The sequence below is a fragment of the Dipodomys merriami genome, unplaced genomic scaffold (assembly GCF_024711535.1).
Source record: "Dipodomys merriami isolate MVZ:Mamm:240054 unplaced genomic scaffold, mDipMer1.0.p SCAF_31, whole genome shotgun sequence".
NCBI lineage: Eukaryota > Metazoa > Chordata > Mammalia > Rodentia > Heteromyidae > Dipodomys > Dipodomys merriami.
The window spans coordinates 16,797,239-16,823,581 of record NW_027204604.1 but is presented as its reverse complement, the minus strand read 5'-3'; the positions used below and the strand labels follow the sequence as shown (position 1 = coordinate 16,823,581).

Below are 26,343 nucleotides of genomic sequence, written 5' to 3'. Positions count from 1 at the left end.
CCATACCAAGGAATAAGTAGTAACCAACCTACAATTGTCACATGCTGTCAGTATAGCTGGTGTTCATGGCAACCTTACTTTTCTGAACAAAACTGCAGGGCAGTATCTTTTGTATTCGACTTTTGAAAACCACATTTTTGCCACTGGCTATCTTTTGTAACACACTCATTACAAACAAACATGACATTTCCTTTCTGATCAGAGATGTTGAACTTTTTTTTCATGCATCTATTGGCCATATTTACTTTTTCTGAGAAGTCTCTTTAAGTCATTAGTCCATTTATTAATTGGGTTGTGGTTTCTTTAAGGGTCTATTTTTTTTGAGGGTTCAGTTTTGGAGCTTTCTACATATTTTGGATATGAGACTTTTAGGATATTAGGATAGTTGGTAAAAAAAAAAACAAAACTTTTTCCCATTCTGTGATCTTCCAATTTAGCTTGTTATCTATGTCCTTTACCATAAAGAAACTTTAAAGTTTGATGTGATCCCATTTATCAACTCTGACCAAAAGGAAATGCAAATCAAAACAACATTGGGTTCCTCCGCACCTAAGTTAGTATGGCCACTATCAAGAAAACTAACAATAAACAGAGGCTGGCAGGGATATGGCCATAAGAGAACTCTATTACACTGTTGGTTGGAATGTAAACCTAGTCAAACACTCTGAAAAGCAATATGGAGGGTCCTCAAATAATTAAACATAGAGCTTCCCTGTAACCGAGCAATTCCACTCCTGGATATTTATCCAATAGACCACAAACAAGGAGACACTAAAGCCACCAGCACCACCATGTTCATTGCAGCATTATTTACCATAGCCAAGATAAGTAATCAGTCCAGACGTCAACCAATGAATAAGTGGATTGATTGGAATTCTGCTCATCTGGCAGTAAGAATGACATATGTATCATTCATAAGGAAATAAAAATACTTGGGGAGGATTATGGTAAGCAAGGTCAGACAGACCCAGAGAAGCACACACTGGATGTTTCCCTCATTAGTGGGAACTAGAAGGTGCCTATAAATCTAGCAGTAAGCACACTGGGTGGCCCTGAAGCAGTTATCAATGAATTAACTGAAGTATAATAGAATCTATGGAGATCACAAGTAGTATAATTCTTTAGAAAGACTAAGTCAAACCTATCAAAATGAGTACTAGGAAATGGGTACTTGCAAGCAGTGGGTGAGGGAGTGTCAAGAGGAGGGAGGTAGAAAAATGAACAGCAAATGAGTAGAATGCAGGTAAGAATGCACTGTAGATGCCACAGAACTGAGAAAAACAAGGGAAGGGGTGCATTGAAAGGGGATGAAGATGTTGACATTATGACACAGATCAAAATGCATTATATATATATATATATATATATATATATATTACTTTGTTAACTTAAAAATTAAGAAAAGTCAGGGAAGGAGTAGGGGGAGAGGGGTGAGACTGTGGAAAGGGGCGATATTTGATCAAGAAGCACTGCATTCATAAACTGCTCTGTTGAATGGCAACTCCTTCATGCAACTACTTACAGAAAAGAAAAAGATATATTATTAACATGTTACAAATGAAAGACAGAGTCATATTTCAATTTCTCATCATCTTCTACGGTTTCTTGCTCTTCTGTAGAATTCTCCCTCGTGGTTTCAACATGAAGGAATATGACTTGACTACTTGCAAACAATTTCATATATTTTGACATCTTTTATTTTACTACTGTTATCGAGTGTTACTTTAAAATATTCTTGTGGGATATTTTGAGTTTTAAATCATGGAATGCTCTGTGTAGTAATACAATGCAGTGGGTGAAGCGCTATGTGTTTAGTGAAACGATAAAGCACAAAAGAATAAGCCCTCAGAGTCTTGTATTCAAGAGATATTGTAGCAGCAACAAATCACTTAGTTAACTGCCATAATGAAATTCTTATTAATGGTGAGGCTATACAGAAAGAGCTCCGTGGGGCAGAGTTAAAACACAATGACTTCTTATCATCTTTTGGTTCTCAGAGTCATTTGATCATTAAGTTTGCAAAATACATTGGAAATGTTTCATAAATCTGTTCTCCCATCTCAATTTTATTATTAGCAGGTTCTTTCCATTTCTCAGTGTCTTTCACATGAGAAGCTGTAATAGCTTCCTAAAACATCATTCCTTGGAGGGGCTTTTTGTGGTCTCCACTGCATTCATGTCCCTCCAGTCACTTTCTTACCTAGCTCAAATTTTATTTATTTCATTAGCCTCTCATCACTTCCACCATGACAAAGTTCCAAATCCTTTGTCAGATCTAATCATAATCACTCAACACAGACAATCACACTCATACTGTGTGTGCTAACACAAGCACACACACATACACATACACATGGATGCAAATGTGCTTATACCTACACAGCATGAAAAACCTACACATATTTATGACAATGAGTCAATTAAATAAATCGTTCATTACAATTGTCTTTTGTGTTTACTTAAATCCTACTTAAACTCATTTTTGTGAAATTAAAACTTGCATTTTTAAGAGAGTCTTGTTAATACAAAAGCGATTATTTCAGGAATCAGGAAATTCTATCATGGACAGTTTGAATATCTATTATAGACCCATCAGGTTGACCAAATTTATCAAGCAGTAGCCAGAAAAATTGGAAGCTAAATGGGCTTTCATAGATGTACATCTGTATGCGTGTGTGTGTGTGTGTGTGTGTGTGTGTGTGTGTGTGTGTGTGTGTATATATACACCTATATATATATATATATATATAGGTTATATATATATATATGTATGTATATGTGTGAGTAGGTGTGTGTATGTATGTGAAAGGTAAAGGCAGGAAATGGGAGGTCGTAAGGTTAAAATAATCTATGTAGAAAACAACTGCCCAATAAATAAGTGGGCGAAAGACTTAAAGAGAAACTTCTCTGAAGAAGAAAGAAGGATGGCCAATAGACACATGAAGAAATGTTCAACATCCCTAGCCATAAAAGAAATGCAAATCAAAACAACATTGAGATATCACCTCACCCCAGTTAGAACGGCAAAAATCAAGAACTCTTAACAACAACAGATGCTGGAGGGGATGTGGTCAGAAAGGAACCTTACTTCATTGTTGGTTGGAATGTAAACTTGTTCAACCACTTTGGAAAGCAGTATGGAGGTTCCTCAAAAGACTTCACATAGAACTCCCCTATGACCCAGCAATCCCACTTTTGGGCATTTACCCAAATATTTACAAACAAGACCACACTAAAGCTACCAGCACAACAATGTTTATTGCAGCATTATTTACCATAGCTAAGATATGGAACCAACCCAGATGCCCCTCAGTAGATGAATGGATCAAGAAAATGTGGTATATATACACAATGGAATTCTATGCCTCCATCAGAAAGAATGACATTGCCCCATTTGTTAGGAAATGGAAAAACTTGGAAAAAATTATATTAAGTGAAGTAAGCCAGGCCCAAAGAAACATAGGTCCCATGGTTTCCCTTATTTGCAATATCTAGTACATGCATGAGTCAAGTGGAAAAGGTCAGATAATGTGATGTCAGGAAAATGAACCCTTAGATATGTATTTTAATGTTTTTTTCTTTCATGCATGTGTTTCTAACGCATTCATAAGATTATCTCTTTGTTGCTTTGTATGTCCCTCCCTCACAGTATAACCCCTGCTTTCACTATATTTGATGTCAGTATAACTTGAGGAGGAGATGGGGAAAAACCAGTTGTTTAAGGATACAGGTGGACCTGTTGCAACAATGAGAAGTACAAGTTGTCATGTCCAAAACGAGCTTTACAACATCGGTGGGGGGGGGGAATGGGGGGGAAGGAGGATTGGGATTGGGGGGGAGGGGGGAGGCTGGGAAGGGACGTGAAGGGTAAACAAAGGAGGAGGCTGCAATGCTTGGTAAGAAATGTACGCATTATCCTGCCCATGTAATTGTAACCCCTATGTACAGTATGTTCACAAATAAAATAAAATAAAAAAATAATCTATGTAGAAAAACAAATAGAATTATTTAAACTTGCTTCCTTGGGTAGCAAACAGAAGTACATTTCCTCATTCATTTTTAAAAGGTACAAGGTACAAAAAATGGACAAAGTTGTCATTAAAATTGATATATCACTGCGTTTATCATAGCAGCAAGAACAGCAAGTTGCTCACAAGGACTCAAGAAAGTATGCCGAAGGAAGGATTGAGAAAACCAGCAGCGATGCCTGGTGCTCTCCACAGAACAGCGCCATTGAAGAATGACACACTGACTGAGCACCCTGTCACAGGCTAGAGCGCGCCAGCCATTTTCCAAAGACTGGGGAACACATATTTACTGGAGAATAAATATTTGACTCTGATTTTCAGGTTCATGCAATTGTTTGAAATATATTCAAAAACATGTAAATTAATGGAGAAAAACAGAGATACCTTGACTTAATGTATTTATACATAAGTAGCCCACAAAGTCATGGCCTGAAATTCTAAATGTTTAGTTGCTAAACAGTTATTAAAAAGGTAAACAGTTATTAAGAAGAATACACAGGAAAGACCACATAACTTTAAATGCCATAAGAAAGAAAAAAAGTAAGTTATTAATTTTTTTGTGAGGAGGAGTGACATTCAAGAGTATATTTCACTTAAAAATAATGTATACCCCCACAACCAACATAAGAAAAAATCAATCTTTGATATTCTGGGCACTGGTGGCTCATGCCTATAATCTTAGCTACTCAGGAGGCTGAGATTTGAGGATCATGGCTCAAACTAGCCCAGGCAGGAACGTCTGTGAGACTCTTATCTCCAATTAGCCACCAGGAAACCAGAAGCAGAACTGTGGCTCAAAGTGATAAAGCACTAGCCTTGTGCAAAAGAGCTCAGGGACAGCACCTAGGCCTGAGTTCAAGTCCCACAACCAACAAAACATAGAATAGAATAGAATAGAATAGAATAGAATAGAATAGAATAGAATAGAATAGAATAGAATAGAATAGAATAGAATAGAATAGATAGTATATACTAATGTTGATTATAATTTTGATGAAATGGACTACAGTTTTATGACACCTAAACATCAGCAGGGAGACACCATGAGACACAGAGGCTATATATGAAATCTTTGCTAGCTGCACCACTAAAACTCTTAAAATAATATTAGAAGAAATGGAAAATTGACAATTATAAAAATTAAACTCTGTGATTGTACTGAACTTTAAAAACAGCCTCGAGGTAGGGGTGGGTGGTCAATTGACTACATGCGGATCTGAATGGGTTTCACAGAACTATTACCAATCCAGTCATAATAAAGACATTAGCATGAGTGTGTGTGAGGTGCATGTATGGTGCATGTATCTGACACATATGTTTGTACCAGCTGTACGAAGTGCATGTGTGACACACTTGTATGATGTTTGCATCACATGCATGGGACACTTGTGTATATGAGTAGTGATGCATGTGTGTGTGTGACATATGAACACACAGAGAATAAGCAAATGTGTAAAACAAAACGTTAACAATCCCTAAATGACCACAAAATGAGTACAAGTTTTATTGTCTGTTAGTTTTAAGGCCTCTAACCTAGAATTTTTTTCAAAATAAAAGAATACCAGGGAATGAGATAAACAAACAATCACTCTCCTGATACTGCTTAGCGTAAACTTAGTCTCACATTAGTTTCTGATAATCTGCATGGTAATAAAAAAAAGTCATAGTTCTATCTGAAAAACTGTGAGTTGTTTTTTATTTCTCCCAAAAGCTTGTTGCTTTGTTGTTTTCTATTGTGACAATGGAGGAGCTCACGGCACCGTGCTCTTCAGTAGGTTGTGCGTCTGAAGCCTCAGCTGTGGGCTGTAGGCGGCACAGGGGAAATGGAAAAAACATTCAGCAGGAGAAACTCACACCTCGCCCTTCGCTGGAAGTCAGGCCTGCACCGCCATATGTGATTTAGAAACAGAGAGGACATTTCCCAGTGTTTATGCCGCTTGGAAATATTTTTCATGCTCTCTTTTTGGGGTACAGAAAAGTAAAGCATCAAAAAGTCTAGTGTGGCAATCAGAGAAAGACAGTGGGCAAGCGGAGAGGAAGCCTTCTCGTGTGAAATCACCGCTCCCGGGCCCCACTCTACACACATCCATGCTTCACACTTCGTAACACAGCTGTTGCCAGCTGCATAGGAATCGCATGTCCTAACATACCGTCAGGACCGCTGCAACGCCACAGTCATGTCCACTGCACACCCCACTGCTTATTATTTATTATTATTATTTAATTTCCAGAAGAATTAACCCAGGGAACTGTTCTTTCTGGGAAGCATAGGGCATCTCACCAAGTTAGGGATTTCACTACTGTAATGCAGTTCTGCCTTTACATTTTTTTTTCGATTGTGGGACTTGAACCCTGGCCTGGGCACTGTCCCTTAGTTCTTCAATTCAAGGCTGGTGCTCTATCACTTGAGCCACAGTGCCACTTGCTGTTTTCTTGTGGTTTACTGGAGAGATAAGAGTCTCACAGACTTTCCTGCCCTGGCTGGCTTTGAACTGTGATCCTCAAGTCTCAGCCTCCTGAGTAGCTAGGATTACAGGCATGAGGCTCCTAGCTCTACAAAAGCTGGCTTTCCTTCCTTCCTCCCTCCCTTCCTTCCTTTCTACTTTTCTTCCCTTCCTCCCTCCTTCCATTTCTCCCTTCCTCCCTTTCTTCTTTCTTCTCTTTATTTCTTCTTTCTTTCTCTCTCTCTGTTTCTTTCTATGGATCCAATAAAACTAAAGCAAAATTAAGTCTTTTCTCCACAGATTTGAGGACAAAATTAAACACCATTTTATTACCCAATTTCCTAACAATTCAAAGCAAAATCTCATGTGATCCATTATTTTAAAATCAGTGCCACTAAAACAAATACTTGAATGTATCTTTTTCTTTCATCCTATTCAGTCTACAGAAAAAATAAAACATAATCATGTATCAGAACACATTTAAATGTACTATGTAATATATTGTATAGTAGACATATTTGTTAAATATAGAAAGGTGCTATCTATGTCTAAAGTTAACAAGAAATGAAGAGGATTTGAAACCTGTGTTTGTCTTATGTAAAAATCTCTCCCAATACTAAATTAGTTAGGCTAACAAGAGTGTTCAGATAATTCAGCTGTTAAAATGACCAAGTTAAATTAAAAAGTAAAGACTTATCCCAAATATTATCTTTCCTATACTAAAGTGAAGAAACCATAACAAGTAGATGATTAAAAAGAAAGCCCTTTGCATTATATAGAGTCATGAATACATTTATTGGCAATACCTTCAAAGAAATAACTATGAATTTACAATGGGAGTCCAAGGAAATTCATAGAATCTCATTAACAACAACAAACTACTAGGAAAAGATAAAACTTAAAAACTTACCAGCAAATTTGATATGAAATTTATTTTCAGGTTTTAATATCTGGACATACAAAGGGCAGTTTGGAGCAAAATCTTTTACAGCCCATGCTCTCAAAATTGTTTGGTGATCCTGAAACCATAAAAATAAAAATATCATGAGATGTATGGAAAGTAAAACAGTAATCCATTTAACTGTCAGATCATACTTAAAAATTAAGTATACAAAATAATTCACCTTGAGGTCTTAGATATAAGAATATTTATCTCTATAAAATAACAATAATTACCCAACCAGTGTTAATTATGAGCACTTAAGAGAAAATTTGTAGTGAGCAAAAATCCATCACTAGAAAAAGTAATTTTTTCCAAAGCCATTTTGGAGTCAGAAACTCTCAGAATTTCAGAAAAACTAATAATAACATTAGTTGTATGTAATAGAAATTTTCATGGAGATGAATATTAATTCATAATATTTAGAAAGACAGGTAAAGGAAAACAACTACAGTGCCAATGAATGGAGAATATATTCCTATGCTTTTTTATATCACAGTAAAGGTTGAAAGATTTTGACGTGTGTGCATGCACACATATGTGTCCACACATGCGCGTGCATGCAGATGTGTGTGTGTGTTTGGAGAGAGAAAGAGATGAAAACAGATAAAAATATTGAGAAAGTAGGATGTTATGTTTCAGAAAGAGAATCAAACTCCTAATTAATATGAAATTCTGCAAAGTACTCACCCCTATAATTATTTATGAATTGGATTAATCAAGGCAGATTATTAGAGAAACATGGCCTGGAGTTAGCTAAAACATTTTACAAAAGGATATTCTAATGTAGCAGTAGCTGGATAGTATTCAAATCCAAATATCAATGCTGAGTCTAATATTATTAAAATTTAAACAGAATTCAATACCCTCAACCACATAGCCACCTATCAAGGTTCAAAGCCACGGATGGAGACGTGGCAGCCAAACTGGAGAGTGGAGGCACAGGGAATTTCCTTTACAGTATCAAGTTCTACTGGGCAATGCATCTAGGGAGGGAAAGGAAGGTCAACCCATCCTCTCACACACGCGTGGTATAAATAGACTGATGGTTTATTCAAAGGCACAGAAAATTTAGTTAATAGTTGGTAACCGCTCTGAACACCTGTGACCCCACTTATCCTAAGTATACAAGGCCATGGAAAATGACATCATCACCTTCCAAAGGAGACATTCTTATCAGTGCTCTTTAAAAATGACCCCAGAGAGTTCCAAAGCCCTGTCGGCCCTGTGGCACTGCAGCAGGAAGACCATGTCAGAGAGCTGGGCACCAGCCTTCACAGACACCAAACCTGTCCGCACCTCAGACCTCCAACTCTCCCACAATAGCAAACACGTTGTTGTTCTTTGAAATTTATCTCCCCTACTGAATACAGAACTAAGTGTTCAATAGTTAGAACATACTGAACTAGGTCAGAACAGAATATTATACATCTAATGAGGGAGACAATGTTGTGAAAGTTCAGGTAATAACAAACATCTGCTATTCCTGTAACACGATGCTACATCTTGGCTAGAATGAGTACTACATGTAACTCACTTCTCAATTGTTACTGCTTTTGCTGGAAGTACATTTTAACTGGAAAGGAAATTTTTGTTCATGCAATGTGATTTCAACTTTAAAAAAAGGTACAAAAATGTAAGTTTTGTCTTATTTCATTTTACTGAGAGTTATGCTCAATGTAATAGGTCATTTTAGGATGTTCATCCTGCTCATCCCTGAATATATCATTGATCTTGGGTGAGTTAGAGGCCCTCATTTTTAAAATGTGGACACTTTCTGTCTCCTGAGATTATTAGTAAAACACGTGAAGTTCTTAGTAGAGCTCGACCAAGTTTGTGTGGAATAAGCTATATTTGTTATTCCATGAATTCAACTATTCTCAAACTAGTATGAGTTAGCATAAAAGCCTAAGTATATGCAGATGAATGGTTTGACAGGTGGTAGACCATAGGAAAGTAGAGGATAGATAAATAGGTAGGCAGATAGGTTAATTTTCAACATACACATAAATGTAAAAAATAAAAAACTAAACTGGAAGACTGAATGCCACACGAATCCAACTACATGACATTCTGGAAAGGACAAAGCCAAAACCATGGAGACAGAAGGGCGGGACTCCCAAGAGCTCAGAAGAAAAGAAAGGATGCTGGGCCTAGGGGTAGCAGCGCAGGGATTTCAAGCCACAAAATGGCTCTTCAGGACAGACCACCCTGAGGGAGCCCTGCCGCACAGCTGGACATGCACAAGAATAAACACCACTGCAATAAATACCCCGCACCAACTGTGGGGGGGATGGATGTGGAAAGCTATTATTCTCTAAGTTTTCTATAAATTGAACATTTCCAAAAATTCAAGTGAATTAAAAAAAAATAAGCGGGACACGTATGATGTCTTTGAATCGCAAGTCCTGGGTCTCTAATCTTCACTCTAGAGCTCAGAAAACAGGAGTCAAGAAACATTGTCTTGGATCTGGTCCTCAGGATTGAAGGGTTGATTCTAGAAAATGTAGCCTGTGGCCACCGCTGTCTGTTCTCTGTCTGTCCTGACATCACGGCGACTTTCCCCTCCTAACTTACACTCATCTTCCTCCTGAGAATCCTTGCTTCCCCCACATTCCGAGTCCTCAAGTACTGACTGTCTCCTTTCCTCTGAATCCAGCCAACCTCTAGTTTCCTTGCTGGTCTCCTAAGTCTTTCTGTGATAGCTACGTTCAACCAACCCAATGTGTCCTACACCCCGCATCCCAAAGACTGTCTCTCCTAGTTTAGATGTCGCCGGGGCTCAGTCTCCAACTGTCTTACGTAGCGCAGCTTGACTTTGTTTCTGCTTTCACAATTCTGCATTCCTCCAAGTTGAAATACAACCCACAAACTAAAACCAAATTGCTGACCTTGGCCGCATAAAACCCTGGGCTCTTTTTATTACTCTGGACGTCAAATCCAAACTGAATCTCAAGGCTTGAAACAACATTCATGAAGCGTTGCCTGAACTCTTTCCAAACAATTTGCAGTCACTTCCCCGATGAGGATAAGCTTTCTCCCTCCACTCCTGAATCTTCAGCATTTCTGACACAGAAAACACCAAGCATTCACTCCTGCTAAGAAGATGCCTTTTAGCTAAGAGGCGACTTCTGTCTATACACAAGCATCGAAGTCTCTAGCAGCTGGTCGCATTATATTCTGTACTACCCCTTCCACTATGGCAATCCTATCTAATGTGTCTTTTGTATCTGTCCTAGAACTTGAGCTTGTAACCTGGGCTCTGTCCCTTAGCATTTTTGGTCAAGGCTGGCACTCTACCACTTGAGCCACAGCTCCACTTCTGGCTTTCGGTGGTTGATTGGAGAGAAGGGTCTCGTGGCTTTTCCTGACTGGGATGTCTTTGAATCTGGATTCTCAGATCTCTGCCACCTAAGTAGCTAGGATTATAGGCGTGAGCCACCAGCGTCCAATTAACCCTAATTTTTTTAGAACTTTTCAAAAGGAAGGTTAGTAAGAACCAGACATGAGGCTACATTCGTTTAAACAGCAACAGAAATCGTAGGTCACATTGGGTAAATCATGCTGTACAATGAGTAAATTCATGAAATAAACTACTTATCCTGACAACCATAAAACTTCCATTTTTGTGTGTTAACTGAAATACAAAAGGAACTGAAGAGTATAAGAAGGCATAATTGGTCACATTTAAAGGAAAAGAGAGGGGGAAACCATATTCCTCATGCACACAATACACGAACATACAACTCCTGCTTCCAAAAGCTAAAGATGACACAGATTTTTAACTTTCGCTGGTGACAAGCTCATTCTTAAACCAGGCTCATATTTCTATCCAAAGAGTGAAAATATTGACTGTGACGACTTGGTAGCAGGCTGTCATAGGAAGGAAGGCCATGGGGCCAAGCTGTAACCCTATAAAGACAGAATGCTTCACCCAAAGTCACAACAAAATGGACAGTAAGATCTCTCCCCCAGAAGCCAAATTGTACAGACAAGGCAGGAAGAGCGAAGAGAGGGTGAGTCTGATCCAGGACGTACACGGTATGCATGTATGCCTGTGTCAGAGTGACACTGCTTTCTCTAATACCCCAGGCCCATAAAAATGTGGAAAAAGAGAAAAAATAACTTAAAAAAACTTGAAATGCCAAAATATTAGTTGTTAGTGTTCTACGGACTTACATAAATCACTTTACCCTTGTCAGGTATCGCTTTATTGAAATCCAACCACTCATGAAAAACCCAAACAGTTTTAGATAAAATTTTATGCATGAATTATCTATCACCCATCTGTGAGATCTTGTCATTTTAATTAGATTCTCGAATAGAGTCCATGACCCAGAAAACGCTAAGAAACTGATCTTCCCAAACATCATTTTCAACTTACAAATGTACAACAATGCAATTTTCAACTGACAATGCAATTTTCAACTTATAAACACACAACAGCTGCATTTTTACTAAGGATAACATGATTTTATATTCTTTTAAGGATGTTTTACTAACTTACCTATTAGACTGTATTTCTTATGTTTACTAAGCTACAAGGTCAATTTAATTAAAGTTTAAATAGTATATGTATATTAATTTTCCCAAAACATACAAGCAATTGAAAAATAATCACAAATATTTTAAAAATAGGGAATGGAAAGAAAGCCATTTAGAACACAACAAATGGTTATTCAAGTCCTTAGTCCATTTTTAAATCAGATTATACATTTATTTGTTTTTCTATTAAGTTATAGGAGTTCCTAATACATTTTTTGACCTTAGTCCTTTAATCACATATACAGTATGCAAAGTATTATCTTCCACTCTAAGTTACCTTTTCAGCCTGTCTCTCTGTCTCTCTCTGTCTCTGCCTCTCTGTCTCTGTCTCTCTGTCTGTCTGTCTCTCTCTCTCTGGAATTTTTTTTTAGAATATAGTCACCCTTGCCCATTCCTTTTCATTTTATTGTCTGTGCTTTGGGCATCACATTCATGAAATCAATTCCGAGACCAAGACCTCCAGGCTTGCCCTTGCGTTTCCTTGTAGCTATCTTACAGTTCTTGGTTTTATGTTAAAATATAATCCACTTTTAGTTTATTTGACTTCTTTTCTTTATCTTTTTAAATTAAAGGTCTTTCTGGAAGTGGATTTCCTGATTTCCAGGTGTGATTAGTTACATGCCTATTTTTATTCTTGGTAACCTTGTCAAAGGTTACCTGACCAACCATACTTAATTAAAAGCTCTTACTCTGTTCTATGCTGCCATATGCTTGTCTTTACACCAATGTCATATTGTTTTAACAACAATGCTTTGAAATATGGTTTTAAATCAGGTAGTAAGTGTGGCAGCTCCAGGTTTTTCAATCTTTCTTGAGGTCACTTTGGCTGTATTGAATATTTTATAGTTACATAACAGTCAAGGATTGTTTAATGTCTCCACAAAAGAAAAATTATTAGTAGAACTTCGGTGATGACAACATGGGCTTTGAGTGTGTGGAACATTTTAGAAGGCCCACTCTTTCCCTCCTTTTTCAAATTTGTTTTTACTAAGGAGTTCTACAAAGGTGTCACAATTCTATACGTCAGGTAATGAGCACAATTTTTTTGGACAATGTCACCCCTTCCTTCATTTTCCTGTATTCCCTCCTCCCCCATCTCTGCCTTAAGTTGCATAGCTCATTTTTATATAATGTATATGAAATACCATGACTACATTAGGACAAACACTTTTATATGTTAAGTCTTCTAATCCCTGAATACAAGTTGTCTTTCCATTTACTTGCATTTCCTTTCGTGTCGTATATAACTTTTCATTCCCCAGTTACATATATTCCTAACTACTGTATTCTTCTTGACCCAATTGCATATAGTACTTTTTATTTACTTGTATATGTTAACTTGGTATTCTGCAATTTTACTGAGTTAATATTTTTTCCCTCAAGGTTTCAGGTCTTATACAGGAAAGCTCCTACCATCTGTAAAAGACATTCTTACTCCTTCTTATGCTGAAGATGGCTTTGTGTCTCTTTCTTGATTATTACAGCTGGAATGTCTAGAACGACGGTGAATAGAAGTGCTGAGATGGTGACGCCTTGTTCTGTCACTGATTTTAGATTTTAGGGGGAAAAAATCTCTGGCTGGGTGCCAGTAGCTCACACCTGTCATCCTAGCTACTCAGGAGGCTGAGATCTGAGGATCACAGTTCAAAGCCAACCTGGACAAGAAAGTCTGTGGGATTCTTATCTCAAAGTAACCACCAAAAGAAGTCAGAAATGGAGCTGTGGTTCAGGGGTAGAGCACTATCTCTGAGCAAAAGAAGCCCAGGGACAGGGTCCTGGCTCTGAGTTCAGGCCCCAAGAGAGGCAGGAAACACCACCAACAACAACAATAAACAGTATATTCTTTCCTTTTTTCACACTGACTTCAATTTTAGCTGTGTATTTGACATGACGTATGTAGAGTTTGATTTTTTTCCCCCTTAGCTGATTGCACTTCCTTACAATGAACAGGCTTTAACTTCTGGGAGTTTGCGCTGCATTTTTTGAGATGGCTGTGAGGTGTTTATCCTTCAGGCTGTTGATGTGATATGTCACAATTATTGTGCTGTATTAAACCATCCTTGTGTCACAGGGAAAGTCAAACTTGACTATGACATGTGACTCTTTTAAAGTGCTATTGAATTTGGGTCACTGTATTTTTCCTTGAGGATTGTTACATCTGTTTCCTTAGGGAGACTGACCTGTTTTTCTTGTCTTATCTGTCTCACTTTAGTATCAGAGTAAGGCTGGCCTCAGGAAATGAGTTTATCCTCTGCTTTAATTTTATGAAAGAAATTGAGAACGATTTCCATTTTAAAAAATGTTGGATAGAATTTATTTGTGGAACAGCCTGATGCTGAGTTTTTCTCTATTGTAAAGTTTCTGATTGTATTAATTTTCTTACTATTGTGATCTGTTTGAATTCTTGGGTCTCCTTAATTTAATCGTAGCATATTGTTATGCGTTCAGGAATTTTTGTAAAATGGTTTTTTTTTCTTCTACAAGGAGATGCAAAGCTTAACTTCCCCGTACTATCTTCAGGTCTTATTAATTATTGTGAATAGTTTCTTTCTCTTCTTTTGTTTCTGACTTTCAAATTTTTTCTCTCTCTTCTATCTTATTCTCTCTCTTGAAGTCCAGTTGAAATTTTGTCCCTCTTGTTTATAGTTTCAGAAGACAGTGCTATGTGTTGCTCATGATCCTACTCTGTATTTTATTTATTTATGTTGTCATCTTTAATATTTCATTCTGTCTGCTAATGTGGTGTTCATTTGAGCCTTTTCCCATCTCTTGGTACTGATCTGGGAGCTTCTGAGTCCACGCTTGTGATTTCACAATGGTGAAATATGTTTGCTATTTTACCAAATAGCACACTGGTTATCAACATTTTATCTATCACCTCTAGATTCCCCTCCGTGACCACGTCCATTACCTCATCCATCTGTCCATGATATCATTCACTGACTGTAAATGTATTTGGCAATTTGTGTTGTTAATGGTATCACAGTTGTCATTTCTGAATCTTCTCATGGGGACTGATTATTTTTCCAGCTTACTAAATAAAAGTTTGGCTTTGGCAAGTCCAGTAATTCCTTTAAGGCTGACCATTTTGAAGACTGTACTGAATTCACTCTCAGCACTTTGCCTATCCTTCAAAGACTGTTAAGCTTTGTTTTGGTACTTACTTGCAAAGAAACCATATTCTGGCGATAATATTCTGCTGTTAAGCTCTCTTTGAGCTATTTTAGAGGATTTCAGTCAGTAATTGGTCTATTTTTATAGAGCAAGCTTTCTTGCATCGAACAATGATCTGTGTTATTCAGCCTGGGCCACTGACTTTTTGTAGCTATAGATACATTTTGTTCTAATCTCAAACAAGATGTGGTTGCTATTTTGTTTCTCCCTGGTTGTTTTTTTGTTCTTTTCCAAATTACTATTATTATTCTTTGCTGCAGGTACTCTCCTCCTGAGTACCCATGTCCTGCTATTCAGCCAAGTTCCCCCACAAACCAAGATGCAGATTGCTAGAACTTAATTAGAAGAAGTTCTCTGTCCCTTGTCTCAGCTCTGACATCCATGAATTCCACGCTTGTCTCACACACCACCCTCTGCGCAGGTCTTTCGCCTCTTGGCTCCCTGAGGTAGTCATGAATTGCTTCGGTTCTCTTGCTCTTCACCAGAACCGTACTGACGCTTCCAGCACAAAGTGAAAATTCTTTCTGGGTTCGTCTCTCTCTGTTCCTTACTCCCAGATCACAAGCCTACGCTACATGTTGTTCAGTCTGAAAATAATTGCCTTGTATTTTTTTTTTTGGTCCAGAATGCTAAACATTGGCGTGGGATTGCTATTCTGGTTCTAGCTGCTTCCATATGGCTGAAGGCAGAAGGGATTCCGACTTACTTGGAAGCACACTTTGGGCTTTAAACACCCAGTATTTTATCAAAACCTACTCCTCTATGACGGACAATTACCTCTATCTCACCGAATCTCAAGATAATGTTCACAGCCAACATTTTACTAATGTGCCCTTCTTGAGAAACATCATTCATTTCATTTGTGTATCTCATTCTCTGATGATTTTGTTGTGGATTATTTTTATTTTTTTTTTAAGTCTTCTCTGCTGAATTCTCATCCTCTGTGCCAACTCAAAATATTAAACCCCTCTTGGGTCTAGTCCAAAGGCTCTTTCTAGCTCCATGTATTCTCTAGGTGACTTCTACTTTGTCCAGTTTGCGGCTTTGATGTATATATCCAGATACATATATTTACCATCTATGCCTCACTTGAAACTGAAATTTGTAATCCAAACACCTACTTAACATTTGTGGCTGGATTTCCCATAGCCGTTTTACATTTCATAAGCTGAAAGTGTTAGTTCTTTCCCCAAATGTGCTTTTTCTGAAAGACTTCAATGTCATTGTACTATGCACATTTACCATGATCCAGCATATAGCTTTGCCTTCTGTATTGTAAAAATTATATCTAATAAATTGGTAAATTGTGCCAGTAATACTTTCAAAACATATCCCACAGCTGGGCACTGGTGCCTCATGACTAATCCTAGCTACTCAGAAGGCTGAGATCTGAGGTAGCGGTTCAAAGCCAGCCTGGACAGAAAAGTCCATGTGAGATACTTATCTCCAATTAACAACTCAAAAACCAGAAGTGGAGCTGTGGCTCAAGTGGTAGAATGTTAGCCTTGAGCACAAGAGTTCAGGGACAGCGCCCAGGGCCTGTGTTCAAACCTCACAACAACAACAACAACAACAACAGAATATCCCATAACCAACCAGCTTTTCAATATCTCTGTACCTAGCACATCAATTAAAGACATTATTTTCACTCACTTGCATTATAAGTTGAGATTCAAATTTGTCATCTGTCCTTCATACTCCCTTGTACTCAAATACTTCTTTTCCACATTGCAATCAAAGAATTCAAAGCAAAAATCTAGGACAGGTCTTATTCCATTTCTATTCAATCCTTATTTAGAGTCAAAACTTTCTTCCATGTTTCTCTCTCCCCTTATGGTTCAAAAGCAAAAAGTAGAAGCTGTGCTGTATGCTCAGCACTTTACTTGGAAAGTTCTGTAACAAACCATGCAGATCCATTACTGTCAAGTACGACCTGACAGGAGACTGCTGTTCCTCTACGACTTTCCTCGGATTTCCAAGGACAGATTTCAGATTTATATTCCTATTCCAGTCAACACAGTCATTCTCTAAAACAACAACAGTCAATATATGCGTTCTCTGAGACAATACAAGTTTCTCCATGTCTCTCTTTGTTCTGAGCCCTGATTTTCCAAGGCAATCTAGGTTTTTTTCCCATCATTTGCCACAATACTCTCTCACGTTGTACTCATTGACCAATTCCAAGGCTATTTTTTGTTTTTTTGTTTTTTGTTTTTTTGGTCATAGGGCCTGAACTCTGGGCCTGGGCGCTGTCCCTCAGCTCTTCAGCTCAAGGCTAGCACTCTACCACCTGAGCCACAGCGCCACTTCCAGCTTTTTCTGCTTATATGGTGCTAAGGAATTGAACCCACGCCCTCATATATGCAAAACAAGCACTCTACCACTGAGCCAGCTTCCCAGCCCTGTATTTCTGTATTTTTTACAGCAGTACACTGCTTCCAGTACTCCTCAAATCTGTATTTATTTGCAATGGCAGGAATAGCAAAGCAGTACAAACTCAATGATCGAATCAAGGACAATGTATTATCTGTTAATTCTGATGTTTACAATCTGAAATCATGGAGATAGTAAGATTGGTTTCTTCTGATATCAATGAAGAGAAGCTTTAATTGATTCCTGTCTCCTCATTTCCATGTTCCTACATGTATTTTGGGTGTGTTTTATCTCCAAATGTTCACTCCATATAGAGAATTCATCTTGGATAATGTCCTACCAAAGTGGCTCTGTTTAGATTTGATTTTGTTTTTGTAAACATCCTGTTTACAAATAAGGTTATTTTCTGAACTAACAGAATGTAGGGCTGCAAGAAAATGGATTTGTCAGGCATAACTTAAATTTGGGTATTAGTTAAACTACCCAAGAAGTATAGAGAATTAACTAGAAAATGTCTGAGCATTACTAATATTTAAAATATAGAAAGCTTTTGAAAAATGAATGAAAAGAGTTAAAAAATTAATTCCACAAAGGTAATACATAAAGGGGAAAAAATGTACCCATGATGACTGAACCAAGCAGAGAAAATAAGGTGACAGTCAAAACTGCTATGCACTACGTAGATGATCCTCAAGGTTTTAGAAAGAGCTTCAGTGGTAAGGACGGGGTGGGGCTGACAGGCCTGGGGTGGAACCCTGATTGTTGGCGTTTTTGTTTGGTATGGTTTTGTTGTACTGAGCCTAGGGCTTGAACTCAGGGCCTGGGTGCTGTCTTGGAGCTTCTTTTGCTCAAAGCTAGTGCTCTACTACTTGAGCCACAGTGCCACTTGCAGCTTTTATTGCTAGTTTATTGGTGATCAGAGTACATAAGCTTTTCTGCCCAGAATGGCTTTGAACAGTGATCCATAGATCTCTGCCTCCTGAGTAGCTAAGATTATAGGCACAAGCCACCCAACTATTGCTTTAATTATTTTAAATTTAGGAAGAGAGAATTGATAAGGAGATTTAGCTAGTGGGCTCTCCAGCCATTTTCAGTGGAACAAATACAAAGTATCTTATGTGGTAATATGTTCTCCGTCAACAATTAATAAGTTTCACAATTATCTTTTAAATAAATCATGTGTTTATGTGTGTGTGGAGGGGTGTGGGTATAAATAAAACATCAATGTGGAAAGTCAGCTTTTATCACCAAGGGAAACAATTTCATGTAAAGAAAAGGTTTGAGGACTGGTATCGCAGCTATGGAACAACGTGATTGAGCAGCTAGCTTTGAACAAAATAGTTCAGGGACAGACCCTAGGCTCTGAGGTCAAGTGCCAGGACCCACAAAAATTAGAAGAAAAGGTTTTAGCCAGGCACCAGTGGCTCATGCCTGTAATCCTAGCTACTCAAGAGGCTGAGATCTGAAGGCCAAGGTTCAAAGCCAGCCCAGGCATGAAAGCCCATGAGATTATCTCCAATTAGCCAGCAGAAAACCAGAAGTGGTACTGTGACTCAAGTGGTAGAGCACTAGCCTTAAGCAGAAGAGCTGAGGGATAGCACCCAGGCCCAGAGTTCAAGCCCCACAACCGACAAAAAAAAAAAAAAAAGAAAAAGTAAAGAAAAAGTTTGGAGAGTTGGAAAGAACTGGGTCTCTCAGAAATCTAATTAACACCTCTGAGCCTTGATGAAATCAACCTACAAAACAACATAATGGACAGAAAATACCTGGCATATGAAAGCTAATCAATAAATGTCAAATCTGTTAAATTTCTTTTTAAAATTTTTTAAAATTAAGAGATCATCATGAAAACTTCAGAAACCTGCACAGCACTAGTAAAATGTTGATTCACAACTCAGTCCTATGTATGCATGCAAGTTCTTTACAGAATTGTATTCTGTCTGTAACTGGTATCATGTTAAGAAAAAAATAGGAAGGCAATTTTTTAAAGGTACATATCATGCACTTTATTTTTTTTAAATATGGAATAATCAGAATTTGATCTTTGTTTTTGGTCAATACAAAAAGAGACCCTTTACTGTAGTAGCTGTAATTCAGTTATCTACTGATTTTCTAATATATCATATAAAATTGTATATAGACATGTATTTATTTTTATAAAACATTGCTAATACCCAAGCAATAGATGTAATCCCTAATGGTTTATCATTTTGGTGTTAGTCAAAACTTGCCACTCTTTCTGAACATAAAGGTAGGGTCAGCTGTGTCCTGGTAGATTAGGTTACTAAAGTAACAAGAGCTTATTCATTTCATTTAGAAACTCAACAATAATAATTAGAATGTCACTTTTCAGAAATAGCATATCACTTTTGAAACTGTACTATGCCAAAGAAAATCAAACCAAAAGAAACAAATTTTATGACATATCTAAATAATTTACAGCCACATTGAGAAAAATCTCTCTTAGGACGCCTACCATTAAAAAATGCCACTCTTTCTTCTTAAAAAATGCATTTTACCCACCGTAAAGTATTGTACTTTAGGCTTATGTAGGTATAGACAGAAAATATTTTGAGACACAGGCAATTTGTTAAAAAATAGTTTTTGGAAATGTCCTGTGTAGGGACAAAAATTTCAAAAATTAGCCTGTTCTTTCTTTATTAAGAACTCACAAACATTTCAGTAATGAATCTTATATATTTATCTCTGGAGCTGAAGCTAAGGGAAGAAGAGAATTTATTCATTCTTAGCTATTTAGCAAATATTTCTCTAAGGCTCCATAATAATTGACATTATGCCTTTGTTCATTGTTTAAGAAAGGGAAATTCTTTCTTTTGCTTAACTGTGTTAGTAAAATGTGAGCCTCTATGTTCAGTGTACCTGTATGATGGTTTTAACGTGGTTTAAAACCACATTGAAAAGCACCCAGCCTAGGAATTAAGTTTTTGTTATTAAGATGTTTGAAACTTGTACAAAGGATTTGCCGTTCAATGAAGTCATTCATGAATACAGTCTTGGTCAATGACATCCCTTTCAGCTCCCTTTCAACATCCCTTTCCCTCCTCCCTCCCAAGCATCCCTTCCTCCTCCAATTTTCTTAATTTTGTTGGATATGCATTGAATTTTGACTACATTTCCCCCCTTTCTTCTTGTTATTCATCTAGCCTCTTCTCCTGATTCCATTTCCTGGAAGTACCCATTTCCTGGTGTTCGTTTTGTTGACCTTTGACCTTTGATGACCTTTGTTTTAGCCTTTCTAAGAAATTACACTGTTGGGTTGTCCTCTGAAACTACACCACAGTTCTGTTAATATATTTGGGCACAGTTGCATGCCAACCAAAGTATTCACTGATATATTTATACAGTAATTTTAGCTTCCACATATAAGCAAAAACATGTTACTTGTGTCTCTCCAGGCCTAACTTCACAACATAATTTTTTTCCAGGCCCTTCCATTTCTTCACAAATGATATAATATCATTCTTTCTCGTGAATGAGTAAAATTCCACTGTGAATCAGTACCATATTTTCTTGACCCATGAAGTTTTGACTACCATCCGTTTGAGAATAGACAAAACATCTAGAAAGGGTCTGTGTGGTTCACTGTGAGTGATCTCAATGAAAATCGTGGAGAACTGACAGTCCTCAGCCACGTGAAATCTGTGCGTGAGGCCCAGCCTCCTGGTCCTGCTAAGACATCGATGTCCACGGAACCATGGGAAATGCAAGGGGCAGTGAAGAAGAGTGGGAAGAACTCACTTTCCTCTGAGCAAAAGTACAAGAAAGCTCTCTTGCATGTGAAATGATTACATTGCAGCAAGACTGCAGGTTCAACAAAATTAAGAAAAGTGACGGAAGGGGAGCTTGGGAGCAAGGGTGAAAATGTTCAAAGGAACGGCATTGACCAAGACCATTGCATTCATAAGGGCTTTGTTGGAGGGCAACTCCTTTGTACAAAGATTCGAAGATATTAATAATGAAAAATTAATTCCTTGGCTGGGTAATTTTCAACATGGTTTGAAAATAATGTTAAAATAGAGAGGAGGAATTATTAATTCTCTTCATCCTCTTAACTCCCAAAGAGAACCATTTACTTACGAGTCACAACGAAGAGGATTTTCTGGAATAAGGTTTTATACATTTACCACCTAGGTATTTCGCAAAATGTAGAAGTAGTCAGCGTATTCACTTCTGAAGAGTCACAGAGCAGCCACCTCAATGCTCCTGAATGGACTTCAGCCAAATGCCGGAGAAGGACAAGCGTAGGTTAAGGGAATTGTTGAACCACCCTCTGTGTGGAACAGAACGTGTTTGCATCCAGATCATGCTAGATCTTTCCCAGCAGACAATTTATACCACCAGGGCCTGTTCACTACCAAGCAATACGGTGTTCTCCCTGCTCACGTTGCTAGCTAGTCATCAGACTGCACACAAACGCACACAAATAAATGGGTCTGGGTTTCCTTTTCTGAATAAGTCTACTTTGTTTGGATCATTGGGCCCACCTCTAGGTACAAAGGGTCTTAGAAACCGTGAATGAGTGCTCATCTATCGGTATGTCCAGACAGGAGCGCATTAAAAATCCTCATCAGTCACTGAGGAACTGTCTCATCAAGGGCTGTCAGAGTTCCAAACATAAATAAATGAGGGATGCTCTGACGCTTGCCAAAGAGGAAGGTATATTGGCTGCACATTTGGTGGCTTCTCATGGATATCTATGTTTGTTGACCTTTCCTGTCTATCAAAACTCACAAGCCCAGCCAGCTACCAGGACCCAGTAGTACTCTCCACGTTCTCCATCAGGATGCCCTTCCTTGGCCTTCACTTCCATTGGGCTCCTAAGGACCAGTTTGCTCTCCTTACGCCTCCCAACCCTTGCTCCTCTGCTACATCCACAGTTTATCCTTGCTGCCTCCTTCTTGGCATACTCTTTGAAGATAAAACAGCTGTTTGGTTCTACCTGCTTTACTCCGCTTCGCTAGACATGTCTAGTCTGTGCGCCTTCTGAGCTACAGGTGGTGAACAAGGTTAAATATTCTCATCCGGTTTCAGAACGTTGAATTTCTTTTTTTTTTAGTATATTCACGCATATAAAAATATACGAAAGCAAGGTATATGCAAGGTGAGGGGTATCTCTTGTGCAACTTCCTTGAACTTTCCATTTCATAAAATGAGTTTCCAGAAGCAGAGACTGGAGGTGTCTGGGGTGTGGGGAGTTTGAGGTCAAGGGTGGGTGGGCAGACAAATGGAGAGAGGAAAGGTGGGTGAAGGGAGTCGTCAGATTCAAGGTACGTATGTGAACATGGAATTTGGAAAATTGAGGGCAATTGGAGAGACGGAGGAGAATGATGAAAGGAAGACAATGATCAGGATATACTGAATTCATATCCTGACACAGTGAAGGGAAACACATTTGTCATGATTGAAACCAAAAGAAAAATGCTTTCAAAATGCACACACTTCCAATGATAAACTCCTTCCATGTCTTTCTGGCATTTCAAAGGTCACATCTAGCTGGTAGGGCCAAGAGCTCATTTATCACCTCAAAACAGAGGGCTCATCTTTTAGATGAGTGAATTTTAGCCTAAACAGCCACAGCTAACTTCTATTTAACTAAAGCTACTGTCAAACCTACGCCTGCCTTTCATCCCTATGAATAACAGCATCACAAGCTCCCTAACACACAAACGGCCTGCCCTTTCCAGTGGGGCCGCCCCAGCGAAGCCCCTACACGCATTATTCTCTCATTCATCTCCATATTTCGCACTGTGGCTCACAGTATTCTTTCCTGATTTTTCTCCTTTGTTTGTCCCGATACTGGGGCTGGAACCCAAGCTGGAACCCACTCTCCGGGAGCTTTTCCACTCAAGGCTGGAGCTCCACCGCTCTACTTCTAGCTTGTGTTGCAGAGACCGGAGTGGAAAGTGGGGAGTCTTTCCAGGGAGCTTTGCTACGAAGCCTGCTCTGTGACAGTGTCCTGGAAACTTCCAATTCGCAGGTTTACATGAGCACATCCATGTCACACTCCACAGCACATGCACGTCAGACGCACACTACAGATCGTATGCACTAACACCACACTCCACAGACACGCACACAGAGATCTTGGTAGGACGGAGATGTGAATGGGCCTGCTGGGGTTCAAAGAGAAGCTGGAAAGCCCTTGCACTTTCCCTGAGGAATCTTGTTTCAAGTTCCCCTAAACTTGGGGTGTCAGGAAGGACACTGTCAGAAAGGACAGTGACCCGAGCTCACCCTGACCCAACAGTAAAATTTCCGAGGCGTGGAGAGTCGCTAGCAATGTATATGTGAAGAAATGCAGGGTAACGTCTTCTCTTCCTTAAAGACTTTTAACCACCACGCACAGAGCCAGGCCTACACGGAGCCCTACTTCACAGGCATCTGGCTCCTCTATTTCCCGAGACTTTTGAGATTCTCGGGTTCTGTGGTAAAAAGCATCCTCTGTCTCATGTCTTTCCTCTCACAACCTAAACTTGAACTTCTTTCCAGCCGAGTCTGCTGCCGTTCATTTACCACTCTCTTAACCTTCCAAAATTCTACTGTGGTGACCTCAATTAACCAGCCCTTTGTCGTTGTGCGGTAAATATGTTCATTAATTTCTTGCCAAGTTACGAGTGTCCGTGGGAAATGGCACATATTGATAGGTGGCAAATTCCCAAATTCATCTTATAGAGAGAACTCTAGAAGATGTCAGACCTCCATTTCCTAATGTCTTCCCTGCTCTTGCTGCTCAGTGTCATGAAAGAGAGCAAAAGAATGTATTTTACCAAAAAAAAAGTTAATACTTGAGGGGCACAAGATTCAAAATTACATTAATGTAATAATTAAAGACACACAAGACTATCATCAACTTGAATTCATTTGCTCAGTAACTATGTTTGGACCACTAACTGTGCCAAACCCACAAGGAAGCTATTCAAACTGCTTTCGTGAGCTGAGAGGATCTGGGTTTAATTAAAGTAGTAAATGTGGAAAGGAAGGAAGTGATGACATATATATATACATATACATCTATATGTACATATATGCATATTTATATATATATATATATATATCTTTTTAAAAGAAGCATCATACAACTGTTCCAATCATTTGTTTGGTTTATGCCCAACTACTAGCTTCGGGGCTTCTGTAATGAAGAGCCACAAACTGGGTGAGTTAAACACAGGAATTGCTTGTCTCACAGCTCCTGCGGCTGAAGGGAAGTTGGCAGCATTTGTCCCCTCCAAAGCTGGGAGAGAGGTATCTGTTCCAGGCTTCTCTTTGGCTCCTAGTGAGTTGCTTTCATGTTCATTTGGAATCTTTCCTGCATCTACATCTGTCTTGAAATTTCCTTTTTTTTCTTAAATAAGACATCAGTCTTTTTTTTTTTTTTTTTTTTGCCAATTGTAGGGCTTGAACTCTGGGTCTGGGCACTGTCCCTCAGCTCTTCAGCACAAGGTGAGCACTCTACCACTTGAGCCATGGCGACACTTCCGGTTTTTTGGTGGTTTATTGGAGATAAGAGTCTCATGGACTTTCCTGCCCGGGCTGGCTTTGAACCGTGATCCTCAGATCTCAGCTTCCTGAGTAGCTAGGATTCCAGGCGTGAGCCACCGGCGCCCAGCTGACATCAGTCACTTTGGAGTAGACTTTGCTGTGTGATGTCAGGATAACTCGATTAATGTTTCCAGGAACTTCTCTCCAAATAAGCCCAGGTTCCAAGCTTTTTAGGGTCAGGACTTTTCACATAAATTTGGTGGGGACATAATTTAGCCCACGGCAGCGCTCTTCAAACGAGCAAGGAGAATGCTGGTTTCATATTTGTATAAATCAGTAAAACACTGGAGGTAGTAGAGGAAGGCATTCCAGAGGATGGCCTGCTGGGGTCGGGAGCCCTCAGCACCTGTCACAGACTGCGTCTCCTTGGTAATCTCCACGCGCCTGGCCTGTGTCGTTAAGGCCTATTGTCTATATGTCATCCTGTCTGCAGTAGCCGCAGACATTACCCAGAGTTCTTGTTGGTGTGAGCACCATACACAGTTCAGCACCAAGATGGGTTTAGAAACCAGAACAAAATACTCCAGCACTTAAGAAAAAACAAAACCAAACATGCACTTCAAAGGTACTCTTAAGCCAAACGGAAGTCACAATTTAATCATGTATTTCATTAGCTTCTAAGTTTGCAAAACACAACACTCACCACACAAATCACAGACACCTTGTAAGTGCAACATGACTTCACTTACCTGCTGGGTGTCTTCCGGAAGTTCCCAAACTCCCAGGCCCCACCCTAGGTGTCTCAAAGTAGATTTTCATAAATGCATAGATATTTTCGGAAGTCTCCTGCACCACCCAGCCACCTGCCTTCTTTCAGAGCCCAGAACAAGGAGGCCACTTGAATGACAACGGACATAGCTGACAACAAAAACATCATCTAGTTCTCTATTAATTCTGATCAACAGAAATCCAGAGGATTTTTGTGGATCAAAAAAGGCAGTAGAACCCTGTGTAGTGTGGCAAAACAGCTAAGAAATAGTTGCTGCTCATTGGTGCACCGATATATTTAATCTGCAGATTTAAAAAAAATTATTAACAAAGATCTTCAAAGGTGGAAAAGCACAACTTACAGATGAGGTTCTGTCCACCTCGCAACGGCTGCTCAGAATGAAACAGGCCTTAGCATCATCCATCCTAAACACAGTCAGAAGAAGAGAGTCACACCGTGAAATCAGTGTGCTGTACCAACAAAAGTAACCAGAATTACAATGCACAGTCTATTTATGTATTTATTTTTTGTGCTGATACTGAGGCTTGAACGCAGGATCTGGGCACTAAA

General features: G+C 38.8%; 1 protein-coding gene across 3 annotated transcripts in view; it reads right to left on the bottom strand.

The window, feature by feature from the left end:
• Nucleotides 1-26,343, bottom strand: part of Kcnt2 (potassium sodium-activated channel subfamily T member 2) — a 263,151-nt gene that overhangs the window by 91,911 nt on the left and 144,897 nt on the right. For all 3 annotated transcript variants that reach the window (XM_070041895.1, XM_070041898.1, XM_070041896.1), the window contains 2 exons: nt 26,135-26,198; nt 7,383-7,491 (listed from right to left, as the gene is read on the bottom strand). In XM_070041895.1, the coding sequence (XP_069897996.1) occupies nt 7,383-7,491; nt 26,135-26,198 (173 nt within the window). The remainder of the gene's footprint in view (nt 1-7,382; nt 7,492-26,134; nt 26,199-26,343) is intronic.